This window comes from Quercus lobata, chromosome 12 (genome assembly GCF_001633185.2).
Source record: "Quercus lobata isolate SW786 chromosome 12, ValleyOak3.0 Primary Assembly, whole genome shotgun sequence".
Lineage (NCBI taxonomy): Eukaryota > Viridiplantae > Streptophyta > Magnoliopsida > Fagales > Fagaceae > Quercus > Quercus lobata.
The window spans coordinates 27,837,429-27,860,141 of NC_044915.1; the positions used below are offsets into that span (position 1 = coordinate 27,837,429).

Sequence of the window (22,713 nt, forward strand, 5' to 3'; positions counted from 1 at the left end):
GATCAACAGGTTTTTGTTCTTAGGAGTTGTAAACATATTTCCCATGCATTAATTTGATCAATTTGGTGATTTGAGGAAAATTGGAAATTCTAGGGCTTGAAACTACATGAAATTGGTGATTTTGTTCAGTTGGGCTGTAATTGGTTAATTTGACTTGTGAAATTGATTGATTATGTCATTATATGATGATTTCTATGTAGTGTAATGATTAATTACTCAATTTAGTTAAATTTTTGAAAGTGGGTTTTTCAAAATTTGGGGTTTTTTGTTCTAAAACTCTATGTTCAAGTCAATTCTTCATTTTTAAAGTATAATTGAATGGTTCTCAATGCATTAGAGCATGCATCATTTGTTTATTCTATTAATGCTTCATCTAGATTGATATTTTCTATTGTTGTTTTCCCTCTAACCTTGTCTGATGCAGTATGCCCTTAGTTTTCTTTGTTTTCTTTCTTTTGGTTTCTGTTTTGGTCTTTCCTTTTCTTCCCTTAGCATCATGGTTAGGAAGATTAGAGCCAATAAGAAAACCACCTCCACCTCTACCCCAACTTTTGATAGTGAGCGATTTCGGTCTATGTGGGCTGAGAGGAAAATTGTGTTAGATGAGTTAGACCTAGAAATAGGAGGAACTTTGAGCATAGGGGCTGGTTACCTTTGTTGGACATTTCTCATCCTCCTCCGACTGCCTTGATTAGAGAGTTCTATTCGAATCTCTCTGTCCACTCCGATGATTCCAACAATCACTATGTGATGAGTTGGATAAAGGGTGAAGAGTATATCATTACTCCTTCAGTAGTGGCCTCTGCTCTTGGGGTACCTTTGGTATGACAACCAGTATACCCTTATGATGAGACCCCTCTTCTTGATGACATTATGTTATATCTCACCGGTACTTCCATTTAGTGGGGTATTGATCCTTGGATTACCTCCCATGAGCTTACCGAGATTCATTATTTGCTTTTCTGGATTTCTTGTCATTCCATCTGGCCCATCTCTCACTTGCACACCATTCCTATTGAGAGATGTGCATTTTTGTATACCCTTGGGACTAATGCTCCTATGAGTTTTCCTACTTTTTTTATTTGTTCCTTGGTTGAGGTTCATAGGAGTAGTTCTACAGCATATGGTCTTTTCTTCTCTGTTTTTATACATTGGATTTTGTTACATCTAGGATTAGATGAGTCTCCTGCTTCTAAGCCCGTACATATTATAGCTCCTATAAGTGCCACCTTCCTTAGGCAGAGAGCAGCTCAGATGAAACCTAGCTTTAAACGCCCTAGAGTAGAGTCTTCCTTTGGTGCTGCACCACCTCCCCCTCCTCCTTCTTTAGGTGACCCTATAGCTGAGGTGTTTGTCGATCCCATTGCCGTTGTTGATCCTCCACCTTCTACTTTGGGTGATTCTAGTATTCAAAGAATGTTGGATACTGTCATGACTGTTCAAGCGGCTCATGGTTAGCTTTTGGTGGATGTACTCACGGAGCTTCAGGCCTTGCGTACAAATTAGGCGAGCATTCGACGGTCTACTCCACCACCTCCTTTTGATGATGAGTCTTGATTGTCCTTTGGCAATTTGTCACAAAAAGAGGGAGTACATATGGATGGAGATAGGGGGAGTTTTTGGTTTTTTGGAGCTATGGAGCTTTAGATTGTACCTAGGTGCTTCATCTTGTATTTATTTATTTATTTTTTAGCTCATGATGTGTTTACCTTGATGTATTTATTTTTATGGAATGTATATGTTAGAGGGAGACATTATGTTTTTATTTCTGTTTCTTATTTCACATGTGCTACATTGGCTATTGATTTATATTATGAGGTTATTCATGATATATGTCTTTTATTTTCTGTTTTATGAAATCAAGAATTTATTTTGTTTTTACTTGTATTTTCCACATGTGCGTTTATGTGTTTGTTGAGTGTTACAGGAATATACAGGTTAATTCAATCGTACTGCTGTCTACACTGGCAACTGATAGATAGTAGTTAGGTTGAATTGTTTTTGGGTATTTTATTGTAATGGGCTATTTTGTAACTTTGAGCATTTTTTGTTTTGTTTTTGTTATGTGTTTTGTCACGGATTGCCAAAGGGGGAGTTTGTTAGGTTCTAAGAATTTAGGATCTAAATATATTAGAACTTCAATGTGTAATGTTGGCAAACCATGATCAAAACTTAGAGTTTAGATTTAGGCTGCTCAAAGTGATTTATGTGTAAAGTTGGAATCGAGAAATTGCAGAAAATTGCTGTACAATTTCTGTAAGGCTCGATCGATTGAAAATTAGACTTGATCGATCGAAGCTCGTGTAGAATGTTTTTTCTATAGAATTTCCAACTCAGTCCAAGCCCATATGACGTGTAGAGTTTTATATTTTGCCTTAAGTATAAAAAGAAAAAACCCTAGCCATGTTTTAGGGGTTGTTGATATGTTGTGTGTGTGAATCTCTTGTGAGATTTAGAGGTGTTTGCCTTCATACAAACTTAGGGTTATCAAGATTAAGATTGATGTCGAGAGCTTGGTGATCGCTTTAGTTGCTGCATAAAGAGCGTAAAGAAAAACACAAGTGGAAGTACTTGTGGTTGCTATGGATCAAGGAAAGAAGTAATCCATGGAGTCAGAGCTGTCACGTGGTTGTGGTAGTAAGTTTTCTACTTGAGGTAGTAAAAGGATGTTAGTGGTCTAATTCGCTATTGTAAAACTTCAATTCTTTCATAGCGGATCTGTTTTACCTTGAGAATAGCTAGGTTAAATCCTCCCTAGGTTTTTTACCAGTTTAGTTTTCCTGGGTTATCATATCGTGTGTTATTTATTTTCCGCATTGTTTATATGATATTATTTACTTGTGTTAACCTAGATTTGAATAATTTACCTAAGTAATCACTTGGCTAAATAACTAGGTTAAACAACTTGTATTTTGAGGGGTCTAAAAACGTGCGAGGAAGAAATTGAAGAGGAAGGTTTCAAGGATCTCAATGAAATCAAATCACATAATTGTCAATCTCAAGATCCTTTTATTTTGGTGGTAAGCGATACACCGAAGTTTATTGATTTTATTGGGGTTAATAGATTTGATTCAATTGTTAGTTCTTATTTGGTAAATCTCTTCAATTACATGAAGACCAAACAAAAAGAAATTCAAGTTTATTTGTTTATTCCATTGATAAATTGCAAGTATAGAAAGAAGATCAAGGGGCTTAAGCATTTAAAGTATTTGTTTATTTGGAGCAAAAGATTTCAGATTTCAAAAATGAACTCGAGGACAAGTTTGTTTCAAGTGGAGGGGTCTGATGTAGGATAGAATCTACAATTTATTTTTTGTAATTATTTAATTTTGGTATTTTTATGTAAAAAACGTTATTTTAGGTTTTGGTGATTTATTTCCTTATGTTTAAGTGCTTTTAATGCTTTTTAGGTTAAATTTGGTTCTTATTATGGTTAGGTATTAATTAGGAATTATTTTAGAATATATTTTCTTATTTGTCAAGTTTTACGGAGCCCTTAAATTGGCCTCTAAATTTGTAAATGATTTTTTAAACAATTATTCAATCAATAAAATTTAAACTTTTATCTCTCTATTTTCTTATGGATTATAGACCTTTTCTCCTTAGGAATTCAAGGACCTTTGTGGATTCAAGGAACCCTCATGGATTCGAGATTATTTTCAAAAGCAAACGTGTATTGTTTCTTGTTTTCTAAAAATAGATGTGTTCTGCTTCTTGATGCTTTTGTATCCTACATCACATGTGGGGCTTAAACTTCCCTTATTAAGTGTGACCCAACATATGAGAATTTTTCGAATGAAAGGTTGCTAAGCAAATAAGCTCATTTGAATGTGAATTTAATCATTTAATCTAACATTTTCTCTTCATGTATTTAAATGGAAGGTAAGATGGAGAATTGGAGACATAGTTTAAACCCAAGATTTCCTATTTTGATATCATAATAGATTAATGATTATCGATTCTCCTAAAAGTTTAAACTATTATTAAGAAATGGTGAACCTTTTCATTTAATCTAACATTTTTCGCTCCTACTAGCTAAGTTGAAGTTGAGACTTGAGAGTTTTATCACTTTTATGTGCCCACGTTGATTATCGCGTTTCTTCCCTTATATCATCCAGATATTTATACATTATTTTAATGTAATCTCCATGATTTCATATTCTGTCAAATTAATTAGCTATATGCCTATATTGAATTCTTAAATTAGAAACTTTTGCTGTGTGCTGAGACTGATGCTCTCATATACATATATTATGCACGTTGTTGACGACACGAGCCCTCTTTGTAATAAACATCAATTCACGATCACATTCTTCTCCAAAAAAAAAAAAAAAAATTCACGATCACATTGTGCCATCAAAGACTATTACTTTATTTGCTAACGTGCCACCAAGTAACTCCTCAAATAATATACATTTTATGTCACGATTCATAACATAATGGAACCATATATTCTCTGCAATAATAATAATAATAATAATGGAACCAAATACCCCCTTATAAAAGGCCATGCATTGTAGCCTCTTCAATACTGCACTAGTATCCTACATTCCCTTTGGTGCATACATAGCATACAAATGGCTTCCGCACGTTTCTTGTTTGCAACCTCTGTGCTTCTTTTGTCACTTCTAGTTATTGTCACTGCAAACGATTATGGATCTGCTCCAAAACCAGACTATAACCCACCAAAACCCCAAGCAAATTATAATCCTGATCTCCCCAAAATACCAGATTATGAGAAACCAAAACCCGAAGGAAATTATAAGCCTGATCTCCCCAAAATACCAGATTATGAGAAACCAAACCTTCCAGGAGGAAAGGATGAGCTACTGCCAACAATCTTCGATATTCAAGGGCTTGTTTTATGCAAATCAGGCTCCCAGTACTTCCCACTTAAAGGTAATCTCTACGTCTAATTGTTCTTTGTGAAGTTTACAATTATTGCTTCCTTTATGTACTTGTGAATAATGTTTTGATGAAAAGCTATCTTTATGTAGGCACGAAATCAATGAATTATATTTATATCACCTAAATAAATAAATATATATATATATATATATATATATGAACACTAGTTTTTTTTTAGAACAATTTAAATACATTATGATAATGATTAAATGATAAATCACCGCTTGTCCAAAGCTTAAGTTATTAGGAAATAATAAATTTATAATCATTTAAATTTTGAGACAAGTGATGAGTTTCATGACATAAGAGCAAGTGATCCGAGTTCTAATCCTGTTTCAATTCTGTCTCTCATTTAAAATTAAGTTTAAGAGTTGTAACTTAGTAGTATTAACCACTCTTTGTTATGAGAAGAATCAAATTGAAATTTTGAATCCCCTCCCCATTGTTTTAAATATCAAAGTCTAATAATAATCCCTCCAAAAGCCTTGCTTATTAAAAGAGAGTTTAGGAGAGGATAATGTATCAAAATATAAGCGTTATAAGGCCACTTAAAAAAAAAAAAAGTGTTTTCCTATGTAAATTAAGAAAATTGCATTTGTTTTTAAAGTATTCATTTTGAACTTTTCTTGTAAATGCAGGAGCTGTGGCAAGGATAACATGTGTGGCTGTTGATGAGAATGGGTACAAGACTGCTCCTTTCTCAATTTTGAGTAATAGATGTGATGAGAATGGCTACTTCTTTGCAACATTATCTCCTTATTCTAGCCTTGTAGAAAATAAGAAGATTAAGGAATGCAAGGCATTCCTAGATTATTCTCCACTGGATACTTGTAAAATTCCTACCGACGTTAACCACGGTATTAGTGGTGGTCTCCTTTATTCTTACCGCATCCTCAACGAAAAGAATATGAAATTATATTCTGTTGGGCCTTTCTTCTACACCTCGGAAACTCAATCAGTCCCTAATGGTTACTAGAGTATGTACTATAATGCCTATTTTGTTGAAGATCAGTCCCTAATGGTTACTAGAGTATGTACTATAATGCCTATTTTGTTGAAGTTATGTGGAATTGAATTCTGTTGTTTGGTATTGATTTTATTGGTGGTAGAAGGCTATTGCCTCTGCCATTTGAGAGATTTGTAATAAGATTTGTTCTATTAATATGTTGAGGGCATGTTTCTATGCTCTAGATTTAAGCCTTTGACTTTCTTTCTCCTTCAATTCATCCTTTGATCTGCACACACTTGAACAAAGACGTTTTGAAAGGGAGCCATAATCGAAGGCAGCACAAAATGGAGCCTTCTAATAATAACCTTAATAACAGCTTTGTGTAACTAATTGTAGAGGCTAATGCGTTTATATAGGTGTAAACTGTTAGGTCCTTCATATTTAAGAACTAAGGGTGTCAAGGATTCAAAGATAGGGTAAGGGTGTAAGGCAAGGGTGTAAGGCTCTTCAAGTGTGATTCAAAACTCTCAAACAGGGATGGAACAAGGATTTTATCATTAGGATTTAGGGGCTAAACATGAATAAAATTTTTTGAACATTTTAGGGAAAATAAAATAAAATTCAGAGCTAAATTAATATATAAACAAAATGATCATTAATTAAATATTAACAAAATAAAAGATACATATTAATTGTATGTAATATTTCAACTCAATCATATATTATCTATTAAAATAGAACTCACTTTTTTTTTTTTTAATATCTCAAAAATTATCTACAATATTGATTTTGTACTAAATTTGGCAACAATTTCCCTTTTAATATACAAAATCATAATTTTTATTAGAATATCGTATTCCATTTTGTTGTGAAAGACTATTAGGTTCTAAAACTTTAAAACAATTGGCAAACCGTGAGCACAAACTTGTCTAGATATAGATTTCTAAGTCTATATGTTTGATTAGACAATGCTCAATGTGTTACAAGTCAATTTCTAAAGAGTTCGATTGATCAAGAAACAGGTTCGACTGATCGAAATTCACAAGCATGAAATTCCTGCAGAATTCTATTTTAGCCCAAACTCTGCTTAAACGTTTTGGGTTTCAAGTGAAACACTTCTAGTATATAAAGGAAAACCTTAACTACATTTTCAAAACTTTTAGAGACTTTGGAGGTGTTCTTGTGAGATCTAAAAAGTATTGTACCTTTCTCTTTAAAAGTCACTATCGGAAATCATTCTCATATCATTAGATCTGATAGATCTAAAGTTGTTGCAACAAGATCAATAACTGCTGATAATCTAAACTTTCAAGAGTGGTCTTGGAGTCACAAACTGGAGAGTATATGTTGCTAAACCTTTGAGTGGGATCTTAAAATCACAAGCAAGGGTGCTTGTGTTGCTGTAAATCCAAGAAGAGAAGGAGTCTGTAGATTCGGAGTTTGCATGTAGTCATGTCAGTAAATTACTACATGAGGTAACAATAGATTTAGGGTTGAATCTGATTGTAAAAACTTAAATTCTCTTATAGTGGATTTGTTTTACCTTAAGAATAGCTAGGTCAAATCCTCTCCAGGATTTTACCTTGAAATAGTTCGTTTCATCAGTTTTCCTCGGTCATCATATCGTGGTGTGATTTATTTTCCGTTGTTTTGCATGATATGATATATTGTTGTTTAACCTAAATCTGAATAATTAATTTAAGTAATCACTTGGTTAATATATTAGGTTAAACAATCTGTTTTAAGGGGTCTAAACGAACAAACAAAGACAATATTCATGCTTGAACTTATTCCATAGTTCTAGTAGAAATTGGAAGAGTTAGTATAAATACACCCACTTATAAACAATTTGTTAGGCTATTGATTTAATATATTTGCCATTGACATAATTCTGAGTAAATAAAATTTTTTTTTTTTGAAATCTACATGTAGAACTACATTATGCCCGTAATAGTGAATTTTTATTTTCAAAAGTATTTTTTCATGATTTGTGAAACCTTGTCTATAAAAATTGTTTACTGATAAAAAAATATATTTAATTTTAAAAAAGTATCAGGTGCCTCTCGAGGATCCAAAAGATGAGATAATAATAAGCAACTACGTGCTCACTAAATCAACGATTCAATTATTGTAATTGAGAAAGTTTTACAACATAGAAAACAATCAATAATGATACTCAATTCAAGTCATCATACTAATGAAAAAGAGGGGGTCACATTAACAATTTTTTAGGTGGAGCCACAAAGTACGGCAACATCCAAATCCCAAATTCTTAAAAATTTTAATTTTTGGCCCTAAAAAACACAATCAGAGTGTGTAAAGTTGTGATTTCCAACTAGTCTTTGTTGGCTTTAATTTTATGCCAAATTTGATTGTAATTTCTTCAATCATTTCCTTATATTTATGTGGGTCTTAATTGTAAGGGATGGGTGTGAGAGATTGGTGAAAAATCAAGTTTCAAAGAAGAATCAGTGCAGTTCATGACTAGATCGTGAGAAGCTTGTGAAAAAGTATCCCACGAAAGGCCACGTATATAGCACATGACTAGAAGTTGAAGAGTTATGCCAAACTATCAAATTCGGGAGTACTTCGTGAGAAAGGCCATCTCGCAAGGTACTCGCGAAACTCTCTGTTTGACAAAAAGATGGAGTAATTACAGTAAACCCACATGTGGTTTGGCCCAAAATCACTTTGCCTACCCGTGGTTTAAAAAGTGTCACTTTACCCACCTGAGATATGTTTCGTTTGTTTTTCATAACCCACCTCTGTTAAAATCAAGGGTAAATAGATATTTTTGCATACTTTTTATGTCTCTCTCCTCTTAAAACAGAAAACACATACAAAAACAAGATCAAAAGATGCTATTTGTAAAAATTTTAGAAACTTGGCTCAAGAACTCCAATAAAGCACAAAATGTCTCTATAACATGTTAAAAGAAAATAACAACCACAATTTTTTTACTTAAAAAAAAAAAAACTCTATCCATTATTTCTTCTCTTTGATTTAATTAATATCTCACTCTCTCTCTCTCTCTCTCACAAAAATTTAGATCGGCGGTAGCATGATGCTGACAGTGGAGGAGCATGAGGTGGTTGTATGGGTTTGGGTTTTGATTTGTAGAGAAGCACAACTGCTTTGAGTCTGTGATTTGAGGTGGAACTGACGTATAGGTTGTGATTTGGGTTTTGGGATTTGGCTTTCGTCAATATGAGATTATAGCTTCGTTGTGGTGAATCTCAAACCTTCAAATGACATGGATTTTTTCTTAGAGTGCAACCGCTACAATTTATGAACACAAAGAAGAACTAATCTGGGTTTGAATAGCTAGGAACTAATTTGGGTTTGAATACATTGATGATGATGGAGGTGAGAAAAGGTAATTGAAAGCAATGGTGGTGATATTCTATTCACTCATCCCTTTCCCTAAGTCTCTCTCTTCCTCTTCTAGCTTTCTTTGATTCAGATTAGAATAAGATAAAATAAATAAATAAATGAGGAACATGACTTTGCTCAGTGAAAAAAAAAATATTTTTGAATGAAACCCAACGACAAACAATCACCAACGACTGACCATCAGTAAAATCCACGAGCCCATAACCACCGTCCACAGACCACTGACCACAAACCATCAACAAAAGCCACAAACCCATCAACAAAACAACGGCATTGGCATCGACATCGACATCAACATCTGTACACAAACCCAGAACTTTGTAACCATCCGCCACCAATAAACCCAGAATCACTGATTCAAACCAAAACCCCTAGTTATTCAAACCAAAACCCAGAATCAATGATTCAAACCAAAACCTAAAACCAGTGATTCAAGCCAAAGCCAAACCTAGAACTAGTGATTCAAAACAAAAACCACAGAACCAAAACCCATAAACCTCCAAAACCGACCCACAACAAAACCAAAATCCTCTAACACCAATCCTAACTAAAATCCACAAACCATTGCGAACCCACCACTACAGAGGCAAAGAGAGGAGAAATCTGCAAAGTGAACCCACCAAATCAAATATTAATTTTCACAAAACCCTCCCTTTTGATCTTGTTTCTCTTGCATTTTTGTGCTATTTTTTGTTTTGGGAGGAGAGAGACATAAAATTTGAGCAAAAATATCTATTTACCCCTAATTTTAACATGTGGGTTATGGAAAACAAACGGAACATACCTTAGGTGAGTAAAGTGACACTTTTTAAACCACGGATAGGCAAAGTGATTTTAGACCAAACCACAGGTGGGTTTATTGTAATTACCCCCAAAAAGATAAAGTGTTTTACCAAATTCTTTACCCATACTATAAATACCCTCATTACCCACAAAATGTAAGGAGTGCTTTTCAGTGAGAAAACCCTAGCAAAAACATTTGAGAGTTATTGTTATACCCATAATCATCTACACATTTTCTCTTGGTTTTCCTCTACTCTTACTTCTCCATCTCTACATCCTTGAAAAGTTCTTAACCCAAATACTTACCACACCCAATCTGAGTGTTGAGTCAAGTTTTGGTGCCGTTAGAAAGCATTGGAAGGAGTCATTTAGTGGCAGATGCAATCGGGTTGAATTGCAGGATCTGGAAAGCTAGTAAAGACAAGACTCCGAGAAGTCCGTTGGTAGCAGGAGCTTGAAGGCTCAAGTACATGGGGTAGACTAGGCTTGAAAGGTCTTTTGTTATTCGTGTATTCCAACTTTATTCACTAGTGAATCGATTTCAACTTAGAGGGTCGTGGAGAGGTTTTTCACTGGGTTTTTCGGTTTCCTTTTCAATAACACGTCTTGCTATTATCTTATATTTGCATCTCTCTTCTCTACTCTTTAAGCTTTCATTTTATTATTTATTCTGGTTGAATATAGGTTAGAGTAGTGTTACCAGTTTATTGCACATATTTACTCGTCCCGCACTTTGTTAAGTTAGAATAAAAGTAATCTAGCTATAATTTTAAAATTGGGGTTTGAACAAGTTTTAGTGTGTTCGCACTAATTTGAGCTTTCAGAGTGTTATACCAAACACAGGCTAAAAATGCATAAATTATTTGTTTGTTTGTTTGTGTTTTTTTTTTTTTTTTTTTTTTTTTTTTTTTTTTTTTTTTTTGTTCGAATACTCAATTTAGTCACCATGTGGTGGGTTGGAGGAAAAATTTATCAATGTATAATTTGAATCATAAAATGGATCCGTTTGAAATAGAGATGATCATTTCCCCTTCCTTATGACCCTTCCATTGTGTTAAGAGGTCACCCTTATTTAGTGAATTTTAACATGAAAATAAGTAACATTATTCTTTTTAAGTACAACATATGAAAAAAATTGTTATTAATCTTTTGAATTACCTAAGTTAAATATTACAAATTTAAAAGTATTTTTAGTACCATGTTGTTTACTATTTTAAATAATGTGATTCAATATACACTATTAAATATAAGAAACGAGAAGCAAGTGGTTTATTCGCTTACAAATGAAATTTTAATTCAAATGACATATCTTTCATTTTTGACTGTAGAGAGAGTGAGATTATGGATTTAAGATAAACCAGATGCATGTATTAAAAAAAAAAAAAATCAAGTATACTTAATTGCATGTAAGAGATCATAAATTTTTTGAAATTTTATCTACACATGATCTGATTGTTTTGACCAGAAGGAAGGAATTAAATATATTATATAGTTGAAAACTAATTAGTAAAAGATTTACAGGATGATTGGCTTTGCACCTTGCATGTCTCGTTGCAAATAATTTAGAACCCTAAACATTACAATTGTTTAATACCTAGCTCCCAAGGTTTACAATTAATTATAGATTCCTTATATATATATATATATATATATATATATATAAATCGTGCGACCAAGTAAGCTCCTACCTTCTATTATTTTACTCCGTGTAATGAATATAACATGATTGGACAGTCCATATAAAAGCTAGGCCATGACAATAGTCCCTGCACTTCTCCCATTGATCCTTATCTTTGTTTATGCATTAAATAATAATGGCTCTAAACCATCTCTTCTTTCCAGCCCCATTGTTTCTCTTATCACTGCTGGTTATTGCATTTGCTAGTGGTGATGAGTACAGCCCAAACCAGGACCTTGAGACACCAAATATAGAAAAAGAAGACCTTCTCTCCACAATTATAGGCATCCAAGGGCTTGTTTATTGCAAATCCGGGCCTAAACTCATCCCTCTTGAAGGTAATTCCTACACCTAATATCATTCTTCAGAATAGTCATTCTCTATATATTCCTTGAAAAGGTTTTCAAGAAAAGAAAAATTAATTTAACTAGTTAAGCATTTCCTGTATAGAAAAATATAGCAACTTTTCCCATAAAGAAGGCACAAATGCCTTATGGCCTTCTAGAGTCTTTGGACTGCTTTTCTGATTATAGGAAGAACTGCACTCAAAATACATAGAAACAATGACCATTACTTAGTGTTCTCTTTTTAGTTACATATATTATGTCTCAATAATTATTGTCTTCTTAATTTTGTCACTCAAATATTTTTCTAGGTGCCGTGGCAAGGATAACATGTCTGGCAGTCGATAAGCATGGGTTCGAGGCAGCTCCTTTCTCCTTCTTGAGTGAAGCATGTGATCCAAAAGGATACTTCTTCGCAACTTTGTCTCCTTCAGAGGTCGAAGACAATAGGAAGCTTAAGGAGTGCAGGGCTTTCCTTGAGCTCTCTCCATCAGAGACTTGTAATGTTCCAACAGATGTAAACAAAGGGATTAGTGGTGCTCTCCTTGGTTCTTATCGCCTCCTCAGTGACAAGAAGATGAAATTGTACACTGTGGGGCCTTTCTTTTTCACTCCGGAGCCAAAATCAATATCTAATGGTTACTAAAATAGTACTAAATTATTATAAATAACCAAGTTTTGCCTTTTCTTGTCTATTGTTGACTTTATTGGTTGTTAAGGAAAGGTCTCTTTCACTTGCTTCTGGATACGTAGAAGCAATAATTTCTCTGTCCTTCCCTACGCCCAAGCTATAATCCAGATACAATGCTATGTAATTGAAGAATGAAAGAAGAGGATGACATTTGTTAAGTATAAATATTATAAGATCACCCCACAAGAAGTGGTTTAATCATAAAAACCTCCAAAACATGAGGTAAGAATTGGAAGATGTACTTTTTTTGTGATGAATGGAAGATGTACTTTTTTTTTTTTTTTTTTTGATAGGAAAATACTGAATCATTGCATTAATCAGGAATGAGAGACTATAGACAAATCTTGAGCACATGCGTGCTCTAAAAAGCTAGGGCATTCCTCCAGCCAAACTACATAGTTCTCAACCTCCTTTGGGTATTGTGCCAACAAGTGAGCAGGGACATTTCCCTGTCTTTTTACATGAGAGAAGTAAGAGCTTCTAAAACCTGATGCTTGCTCCAACGTTACTGCTAGTACGTTGTGTGTGGATGAGGGGGCCTCACCCTCACCCTCCCCCTAAAGGGCCTTGCAAATGATTAATGAGTCTCCTTCAAACACCGCCTCCCTTATCCCCACATCCCGTGTGAACAGAACACCCGCTTCCATTGCCTTTGCTTCTACCTCTGCTTCTTCCAGAGGTGCATTTACTGATTTGCTTAAGGCCACTATTACCACCCCATTTTTATCCCGGATCACCACGCCAATTCCCGCCTTTTTTCTATGTTTGAAGACCGCACCATCGACATTCACCTTGTATTGGTCTCGGGTTGGAGGCTTCCATGTTATCATTGGCCTCGCCTTCCGGACATCATCCTGTCTAACTTCGTTCACTGCATGGTACTCGTCCACCAGGTGCAACGAGGTCTTCAAGATTTCTCTACTCGGTTTGCCATTGCCTCCCATCCTTCTTTCGTTGTGGTCTTTCCATATGCCCCTACAAACTGAGATGACTTTCTCTGTCAGGTTAGGTTGAGACCCTTCCCATTTTTGTAGGTTCTGCACGACATCCAGGAATGTCTAAAACGAAGAAATGGCAAAAGGAAGAGCTAGTTTACTAGACTCCCATATCCTACAGGCATGTTTGCAGAACCACAACAAGTGGCACATGGTTTCCTCTAGGTGTCCACACAAGACACACTCCTCATCAACAGAGATTTTCCTTTGCTTATCCTTGGTGGCTATGATATTTCAGCCTGCTTTCCAAGCGAAGTGTCTTAGTTTGTGTGGGAGTTTCAACTGCCAAATGCACTTCCAGACTCGTTTGTGGTGCGAGTCGTTTGAACAATCTCCCTTATTTTGCTCTATCTTTTCCTCGTAAGCTAACGCATATGCCGACTTCACCAAGAATTTCCCAGAGATGCATGCCGCCCAAATCAGCCTATCTTTTCTGCTCGTCGAGCTTAACGGAATGCCCAGAATGGCCGAAGCATCCTCGGCATTGTAGCATTGATTGACCAAGTCTGCATCCCACTCAAAAGTTCCCCTGTTTATGAGGTCCTTAACTAGAGTGACCCACGGGCTTTGTATTTCCGGAGATACCACCATGTAAGTGCTCGGTTTTGGCACCCATTTATCGCACCATACTAGAATACTTTCGCCATCCCCCACCTGCCATCGAATGCCTTTTCGCACCACCCCTTGTGCCGCCATTAGGCTCCTCCACGCATAAGAGGGGTTCTTTCCCATATCGGCTTCCACAAAGCTGCCGTGAGGAAAGTACTTTGCTCTAAAGACTCGACAAAACATGGATGAGGAGTTTGTTTGTAATCTCCATCCCTGTTTCGCTAAGAGAGCTAGATTGAAGAGCTTCAAGTCGCGAAAACCCAACCCCCCTCTATCTTTCGGCATACACAGCTTCTCCCAACTTAACCATGCTAGTTTCTTCTCACTTTTTGCTTGTCCCCATAGAACTGTCTGATCATCCCCTGGTGTTCATCATAGAGTTTTTTTAGCAGAAGAAAGAAGCTCATCGTGTATGAAGGCACCGCTTGTGCAACTGCCTTAATCAGAATTTCTTTGCCAGCACTAGTCAGTAGTTTTTCTTTCCAGCCTGATACCTTATTCACCACTCTCTGTTTCAGGTGGGCAAAGGTGTTGGATTTTGACCTCCCTACCAATGAAGGTAAACCAAGATATGACTCGTGGGGTTTAATCACTTGGGCACCAAATAGAGTTTTCACCTCATCTCTAATTCCATCATTTGTGTTAGGGCTAAAGAATAGAGATGTCTTGTTCCGGTTCAGCTGCTGGCCCAAGGAGGCCTCATATACCTGTACCAATCTCTGAATTTCAGTTGCCTCCTCCTTTGTCGCTCGTCCAAAGATTAGACTGTCGTTTGCAAAAAAGAGGTGCGAAACTTTTGGCCCCTTGACCGAGGCAGCCACCCCTCTAAGCTTCTTCCTTTGAACAGCTTTGTGCAATAGTGCTGAAAGTCCTTCCGCACAGATAAGGAAAAGGTATGGTGATAATGGGTCACCTTGCCTCAGTCCTCGGGATGGATGAATTTTACCGTACGGTTGCCCATTGATTCTCACTGAGTAAGTCACCAAGGTCACACATCTCATCACTATAGATATCCAGTTGTCGTGGAACCCTAGCTTCTTCATTATTTGTTGCAGGCACTCCCACTCCACCCAGTCGTATGCTTTGCTCATATAAAGCTTTAAAGCCATCTCCCCACATTTACCTTTCTTTTTTCTACTTATGTGAGTCATCATCTCATGGGCCACAAGAACATTATCTGTGATTAGCCTTTCTACTACAAACGCGCTCTAGTTTTCACAAACAATTTCCTGCAAGATAGTTTTCATTCTATTTGCCACCACCTTAGAGGCTAATTTATAGGCCACGTTGTACAAGCTAATTGGCCTGTAATCTGTGACACTTTCCAGGTTCTTTGTTTTAAGGATTAGTGCAATATGGGTATCATGAAAATGCGCCCGGGGGGGGGGGGGGGCAGTGCCATGGTTTAGAAAATCTAAAGCAGTAGTAATGACAATAGACTTAACCGTAGGCCAGAAATGTTGGTAAAAAAGTGGGGGCATACCATCGGGATCGGGAGCTTTTAAAGGATGCATCTGCCGGAGTGCCTTCTCCACCTTGTGGGCATTAAAACTTCTGAGCAAAGAAGCATTCATCCTATCTGTGACTTTTGTGTGTATGGCCTCCAGTAGCTCCTCCTCCACCTCTGGCCGCGAGGATGAAAAGAGCTGTTCATAGTACTCAATAAAGATTCTTCCAATTTGTTCCTCATCCTCCTGCCAAGTGTTGTCACCATCCCGCACCTTATGTATTGAGTTCCTTTGGAACCTGTTGGAAGCCTTTGTATGAAAGAAGGTGGTATTTTTGTCACCTGCTTTCAGCCAGCTATTCCGGGACCGTTGGTGCCACATTTCCTCCTCCACATTCAACCACCGATTCAACTCCAGTTTCATGTTGTATATGTCCTCTAAGACTAACTCACTACCCCTCCAGTTCTCCAGCATCTGAAGCTTTTTTTGCAGCCCAGCAATCTGTTTCCTACGAGGCCAAAGGAGTGTTTGTTCCACTTGGTCAATGATGTGCGACACTCTTCCAGACAATGTAGGAGCGGCCAGTTCGTTCCCCTGTTTCTTCCTTTTTCCCATGCGTCATTGACCACCTCTGAACACCGCTCGTCCCTTAGCCACATCGACTCAAAACGAAATAACTTTGTCTTTTTTCTCCTATTCCCAGTGGGGTTTGCATTCTTCAGAACTAGCATGCTATGATCAGACACTGAGTTAGCCACATGAAAGAGCTTGGTTGTAGGGAACATTGCAGCCCAGTTGGTCGACACAAATGCTCTGTCCAGACGTTCACGAATCCACCCCCTCACACCTAGTCTTCGACACCAAGTGAAGTCCGACCCACTGTATCCCATGTCTCGTAGTTCACAAATATCAATGGTATCCCGAAACACTTTCATTTGACCCTCAGGTCTTACATTACCTCCCTCTTTTTCGTTTGTATGAAGAAGCTCGTTGAAATCCCCCATAATCACCCACGGTAGCTCACATTTACTACTGAGATTCTTTAATAGAGCCCATGACTCATCCCGTTTGCTTGTCTCCGGGTTACCGTAAAAACCAGTAAATCTCCACCTCTTCTTTCTGTCATCCTTATTAACTATCACATCAATATGCCATGGTGAGTAAGTCAGTGGATTTACCGTCAGTGTGTTTTTCCAAAGAAGAGCTAAACCTCCCCCCCCCTCCCCCCCCGGTTTTGACTGGGCACCACCAGGCCATGTTTTCTCTCAATCTTGCTCTTAACTCCTTCCATCTCTGTTGCCTTACGTTTAGTCTCTATTAGAAAAACTAACGTGGGATCTTCCTCCTTAACTATTTTTTGGAGTGTTCTGTTAGGGGGTTCCCAAGCCCCCTATAGTTCCAGCTTAAGGCACTCATTGTGTCCGGCGGGGTTGCTCCGTAGCCTCCACCGATCCAAGATACTGTTTCAGAATCATTCTAAGCTCTTTCACTTCTCCCTCCACTTTTACTCTCTTCCTATTTCCATCCTCCTCTTGTAATTTTGTCAGAGGTGTACGGCATCTCCTCTTGGTTCCTACCTCTATGCCATCCACATCCATAGCCATCTCATGGACCGTCATCTCTTCCCTTATGGAGTTTGAAGGCTCTCCAGCTATGTTCTCTTTTCCTTTCTTTAGCGTCCTTATTTTTGTTTTTTGTGAGCCTCCACCACGTAGCTTTTTTGTGTTGTTGCCATGCACCGAAGTTGGGCAATTTGAGGCGAATTTAAATTCACACTCGGGCTGGGCCCGTTCAATTGTTATGTCCATAGTCAAAGACATATTAGGCCCATTTGTATCATTGAGGCCCACAATGTCTTGCTGCCTTGGCCGGCTACTAACATCAGCATCAGGCATGCCTAAAGGAGCTTGCGTGTGTTTATGGGATTGACTTTTGCTATTTTCCTGCACTTCCTTTTCGAACCCCTCACCTTTCATCATTCAGGAAACTTCACCATGGATTCCAGCGTCGATCTCTGCAAGTTGCTTTTCAAAATCTTTTCCTAGCACAGATATCAGCTTTACAGGCTCAGCACAGTCCTTTATCAGCCTCGAGTCGTCCACATCGTTTCTTACGAGGTTGGCAAGCTCTGATTTGCCTACTCGCAGCTCACCAGTCGCCTGTCCCATCTGTGAGGTGCCTTTGGGATGCTCACCAGCCTATCCTTTGTCTTATCAACCACCTCTTCTGCCCTATGACCGTCGTAGCTCATCGCCAAGATTAGTTGGGGCTTCTGGTTTCGTTCCGGTGAGGCTCGCAGCCACACTCCAAATTGCTTCTCCTTCGGTCTTAGTGTCTCCTTACTCCGTATCCATTGTAGACATTCTTTCTCATCGTGGTCCATCATCTCGCACCAATAGCAAAAAATGGGAAGTCGCTCATATTTAAAATCTACCCACAACAATTTCTCTCTTCCTAATCTTATTTTCCAACCTCGGCATAGAGGTTCAGCAATTTTTACCGAGACATAGATGCGTAGAAAACCTCCCATACTAAAGCCCTTGTCATCGACGTCCACTTTTTCCACTACACCCAGCATTTCTCCAATGCTCGTTCCTACTTCTTTTGTCTGGCTCATCGTGGGCAATCCATGAATTTGGACCCAGAATGATACCCTCTCTAAGCATGCTTTCTGGGCAAAGTCCCCTGCTTGTAATTTATGGAGAATGAGGAGGTACTTGTCATACGACCAAGGGCCCAGTTGCAGCACTCTATCCAGATCGTCCATCGTCTGGAAGAGGAACAGAGCTCTATTTTCCCCTAGGTCGCTCACCTCAAAGTTTGCCTTGGTTTTCCATGCTATCTTCAACACCCTAGCCACCGACTCCAAGTTAACCCATCTTTTCATGTAAAACTTTCCTACCAAAAGCGGTTGATCCTCCCCTGTTGGGGAAAATACCTTGATTTCCGCCTCTTCCTTCGCCAACAATCGTAACCCCGCACACCTGTTTGTGATCTCATCCATGTCCTTTTAGGATTTTCTACCCTAACGGAGAAAAGGTTTGCACAAGGCAGCCTTTTTTTCACCTCCAGGTTTCCAACGGAGACCTAGAGAGAAGAAGTCGGAAGATGTACTTTTAATTAGCTTAAGCATGTCAATTTTTATTGCATGTGAGAGGGTCAGCAATAAGAAATAATGGAAAATAAATTAATTTGACCTTTACTCCCTTTGGGGATACAATCTCTACTTAACCTTTGAACATTCTCAATTGATTACAAGAAATCATTTGTAAATAAAGTAATATGTGGTTAGAATTTTTTTTCTACCACTCCTTACAAACGGCTCATCCTTTATATGTCTTAAATGACCTAAAAATGAAGCAAATATAAGTAAATTTATCATATATATTAGAAAAAAAAAAATACAAGACTTTAATAACATTAAAAAAAAAGTAATTTTATCAAAAACTACTAACATTATAGTGAGAATGTGACATGATTGTCGATGAAGTAACTCCTCTTTTTACACATACCTCTCCTCCCAAAACATTACTGGAGTGGACTGAAATAGATCAAATAGACTAAAGTGGACCGAATGGACTGAGAAAACCAAAGTGAACTGAAAAGACTGGAACAAACCAAATGGATCGAAGTGGACCAAAATGTTATACTAATGTGATTCAACAAAAGTGTAGAAACAATAAATTCTTTGCTTTAGCTTTTTAATATTATATTATATAGATTACATGGGGTGGATTGCAAGTGTAACTAATGTGAGGAAGGTATCAAAAAAAAGCGAGGGAGAAATAAAAGAGGCCCTTTCTCTCATGTTCTTGGATTTTCTCTACCATGGTTCTTAGGTGGTGGATTTTGTGTACATTGTTCTAGTAGCAAGCACAACCGCGAGGAAGAACATAGAGGTGTTAGCAACGTGAAACAACCAGTGAACCGATCCTAGATGTATGTATACGTATTTGATTTCTTTTAGATAAAATATTCAGCCCAAGTATTATGTAGACCTATTGTATTATTTGTACTACTACCTATACTATACTGTTCCATCTTTTGATTATTGTCCTATAGTCTAGTAGGTTGTGAACGGATCTTTAGGATTAAGATTCAATATGATGGAACTGTTGATCTCTATAAGGTCGTATGGTGGCAATGGGTTCACTTAGGAATACGGAATTGATAATGAAGAAACCTTTGCCCCAATTAATTTCTCCTCTGTACTCAATGCATACCCTTATCGCAATAGTTGCTTCCAAATCTTGTATGTCATTCATCAATTGAGTTAACTGGTTCATGACAACACCTGAATTAAAGGTACCTTGTTCCATGGTCTATACTTCTTCTCATGGTTTAGCTCTTCTACTTCGTGCTTATACTGATGCTAATAGAGGGGAAGACCTTGTGGATTGATGCTCCATTTACTGGCTATATATTGTTTTCTGCTTTGTGATTCTCTTATCTCTAGTGGAGCAAGAAACAAGCTGTGGTCCATAACTTAACCTGCTGGATTGCCTTTTGTAAAGGGATGGGCCTTTCTCATCTCCTCTCTTCCTCCTCGGATCTTTGTTCTTGAGGATTGAGATATGCTAGCTAGGCCCACTCAACCTTTCTCCTTCTCAATAAATTATATTTATTCATTAAGAAAAAGTAATTTTATTTGGATTTTAAACAGTTCCGACTAAAAGTTTCTACATGGTTTGTCCTTATTGGAAGCCCTATCCAGTAATTCTCAAGTTGTTTTATAGGCACAAAATTTCTTTTTAAAGAGCAAACACCCTCCATCTCTTGTTACTTTCATCCTTGTAAAACGACCGGCAGCACTTATTGAATAGGCAATCAAAACCCAATTTCTCTCGCCGCCCTTGTTGGTTTTATTAATTGGGCCATGGACTTATAGGAGTTACAATGACAGTGGCTAATAGGCCTGGCACTACAATTACTAGCCGCGAACCCACGAGTAATAATAATTATTTTTATAGTGGTTTTATTAAAAAAAAAATTACAATTTAAACTAATTTAATAATGAGTAATGTATTTCGTAATTATATTTTTATTTATTATAGGAAAATTTATAAATGTAATATAAGAATAATCTAAAACACCAAAAAAAAAAACGTAAACTAAAAAAAAATTAATAAAACTTAATAATGATTAATTGAACCAATATTATGATAAAATTTTGTTTTTGATAATCTATTAAGGTTATTTTCTTTGTAGAAATTATAATTTCAGTCACCCAGAATATATTATCAAATAAAAAATTATTAGCAAAATCTAAGAATTAAATATCTATACATGCATTGTTATAAAATAATAATAATAATTAAAATAAAATTGCAAAAGTTAAAATTTGTCACCTATCCGATTATTTTCGTTTGGCTAACCTTTGCTTTTCTTTATATGAATGGCATTATAGAGTACTTCTAATACAACTATTAAGAGTACTTTGTCCACCACAAAAGATTAGAAAATAAACAAAAATTAGTAAAGTCTCATAGTTTAACATCTAAATTGAGCACTATAAAAAACTCGTGCTATGTAACAGAATAAATACCAAATTATCCAAATCATGCTATGTAATAGAATAATATTATATTTTTATATGCTATATTTAATTCTTTAGGTCGCAATAGGATAACATTTAACAATCAAAGAAAATAAAAAATAAAAATAAAAGAACAACAACAACAATTTAAAAAAAAAAAAAAAAAAAAAAAAAAAAACTAAATTTAACCCAAAATAGAGTTTTAAAGAATATAAAAAATTATCAACCTAAAGTAGAGGTGCAAGAAAAAAAAAATCCACCAAAAAATTTAGAGAGAGAGAGAGAGAGAGAGAGAGAGAGAGAGGGAGAGAGGAAGAGAACCATTTTTTTTGTGAGTGAAAACTATGCATAGAATAGAAGAGATAGATAACATACTGGAAGAAAAATTACTGTTATGGAAGAGCGCTCTCCTTCTCTCTCTAGGGAAGAACAAGAGGAACTAATACGCAGCAATAAGAAGGTAAAAGATGTTAATCATGCAGGGTATCATGAAGGCCGGGATTCATTTCCGTCATCGCCGAGCCATGGTTACAGTCCATGGAATCGTGCAACATCCTTCAAGGATAAGTTGATTGGAGAGATTCCAGGAGCATTTACACAGGCCTTCAGTTTTGGAGAACTCATGGAAGATGACGTGGAGTCGGATGATGAGGTAGAGGATCTACGACAAGGATTGGTGGCGGTTAAGTTCTCAAAGAGCTTCAAGCAGTAGATTAGAAAGTCGTGGACGAAAGCGCTTATCGTTAAAGTGTATGGCCGTTCGTTTGGGTTTAACTATATTCAAAATAGATTGTTATCTTTATGGAAACCTGCTGGGAGGTTAGATTGTGTAGATTTGGAGTATGGATTCTATCTCACTCGGTTCTCATTGCAAGAGGATTATGAAGCTATTCTGAAGAAGGGACCCTGGTTCATTGGGGAACACTTCTTATCAATCAGACCGTGGGAGCCAGACTTCCGGCCAGAGACGGCAAGCATTTCCTCCATTGCTGTCTGGATAAGATTGAACAATCTTCCTATAGAGTATTATAACGCAGAAGCTCTACATCACATTGGTAAGTCGATTGGAAATGTCCTAAGGATGGATACGCACACCGCTTCTGAAACGAGAGGGAGGTTTGCCAGGCTTTGCGTTCAAATAGACGTGAATAAGCCTCTGGTAACAGCCATTTTGATCGGTAAGTTCGAACAACCGGTTTGTTACGAGGGCATTCAAAAGCTATGTTTCGGCTGTGGTAGAATGGGACATAAACAAGAAATTTGTCCGTACATTGTCCGTCACGATATGCCACGGCGAACAGCGGAAAACTCTGTTGAAGGTGAGCTGGCTGAGCGGGCTGAGCGATCATGCGAAGAGTGTGTTACAGAAAAAGACAAGG

General features: G+C 36.9%; 3 protein-coding genes across 3 annotated transcripts; 2 read left to right on the forward strand and 1 right to left on the reverse strand.

Annotated features, from left to right (window-relative positions):
- The first annotated feature begins 4,577 nt into the window (after nucleotides 1–4,577).
- LOC115970478 (proline-rich protein 3-like) lies at nucleotides 4,578–5,884 on the forward strand. The gene is made up of 2 exons (XM_031090108.1): nucleotides 4,578–4,899; nucleotides 5,547–5,884. Exons 1-2 carry the CDS (start codon nucleotides 4,578–4,580, stop codon nucleotides 5,882–5,884), a joined length of 660 nt encoding a protein of 219 aa, XP_030945968.1.
- Nucleotides 5,885–11,847: 5,963 nt separating this feature from the next.
- On the forward strand, nucleotides 11,848–12,701 carry LOC115970479 (proline-rich protein 1-like). Its single transcript, XM_031090109.1, has 2 exons — nucleotides 11,848–12,049; nucleotides 12,367–12,701. The coding sequence occupies exons 1-2, from the start codon at nucleotides 11,848–11,850 to the stop codon at nucleotides 12,699–12,701; spliced, it is 537 nt and encodes a 178-aa protein (XP_030945969.1).
- A 5,234-nt stretch (nucleotides 12,702–17,935) lies between these two features.
- On the reverse strand, nucleotides 17,936–18,802 carry LOC115970480. Its single transcript, XM_031090110.1, has one exon. The coding sequence runs from the start codon at nucleotides 18,800–18,802 to the stop codon at nucleotides 17,936–17,938; it is 867 nt and encodes a 288-aa protein (XP_030945970.1).
- Between the last annotated feature and the right edge of the window lie 3,911 nt (nucleotides 18,803–22,713).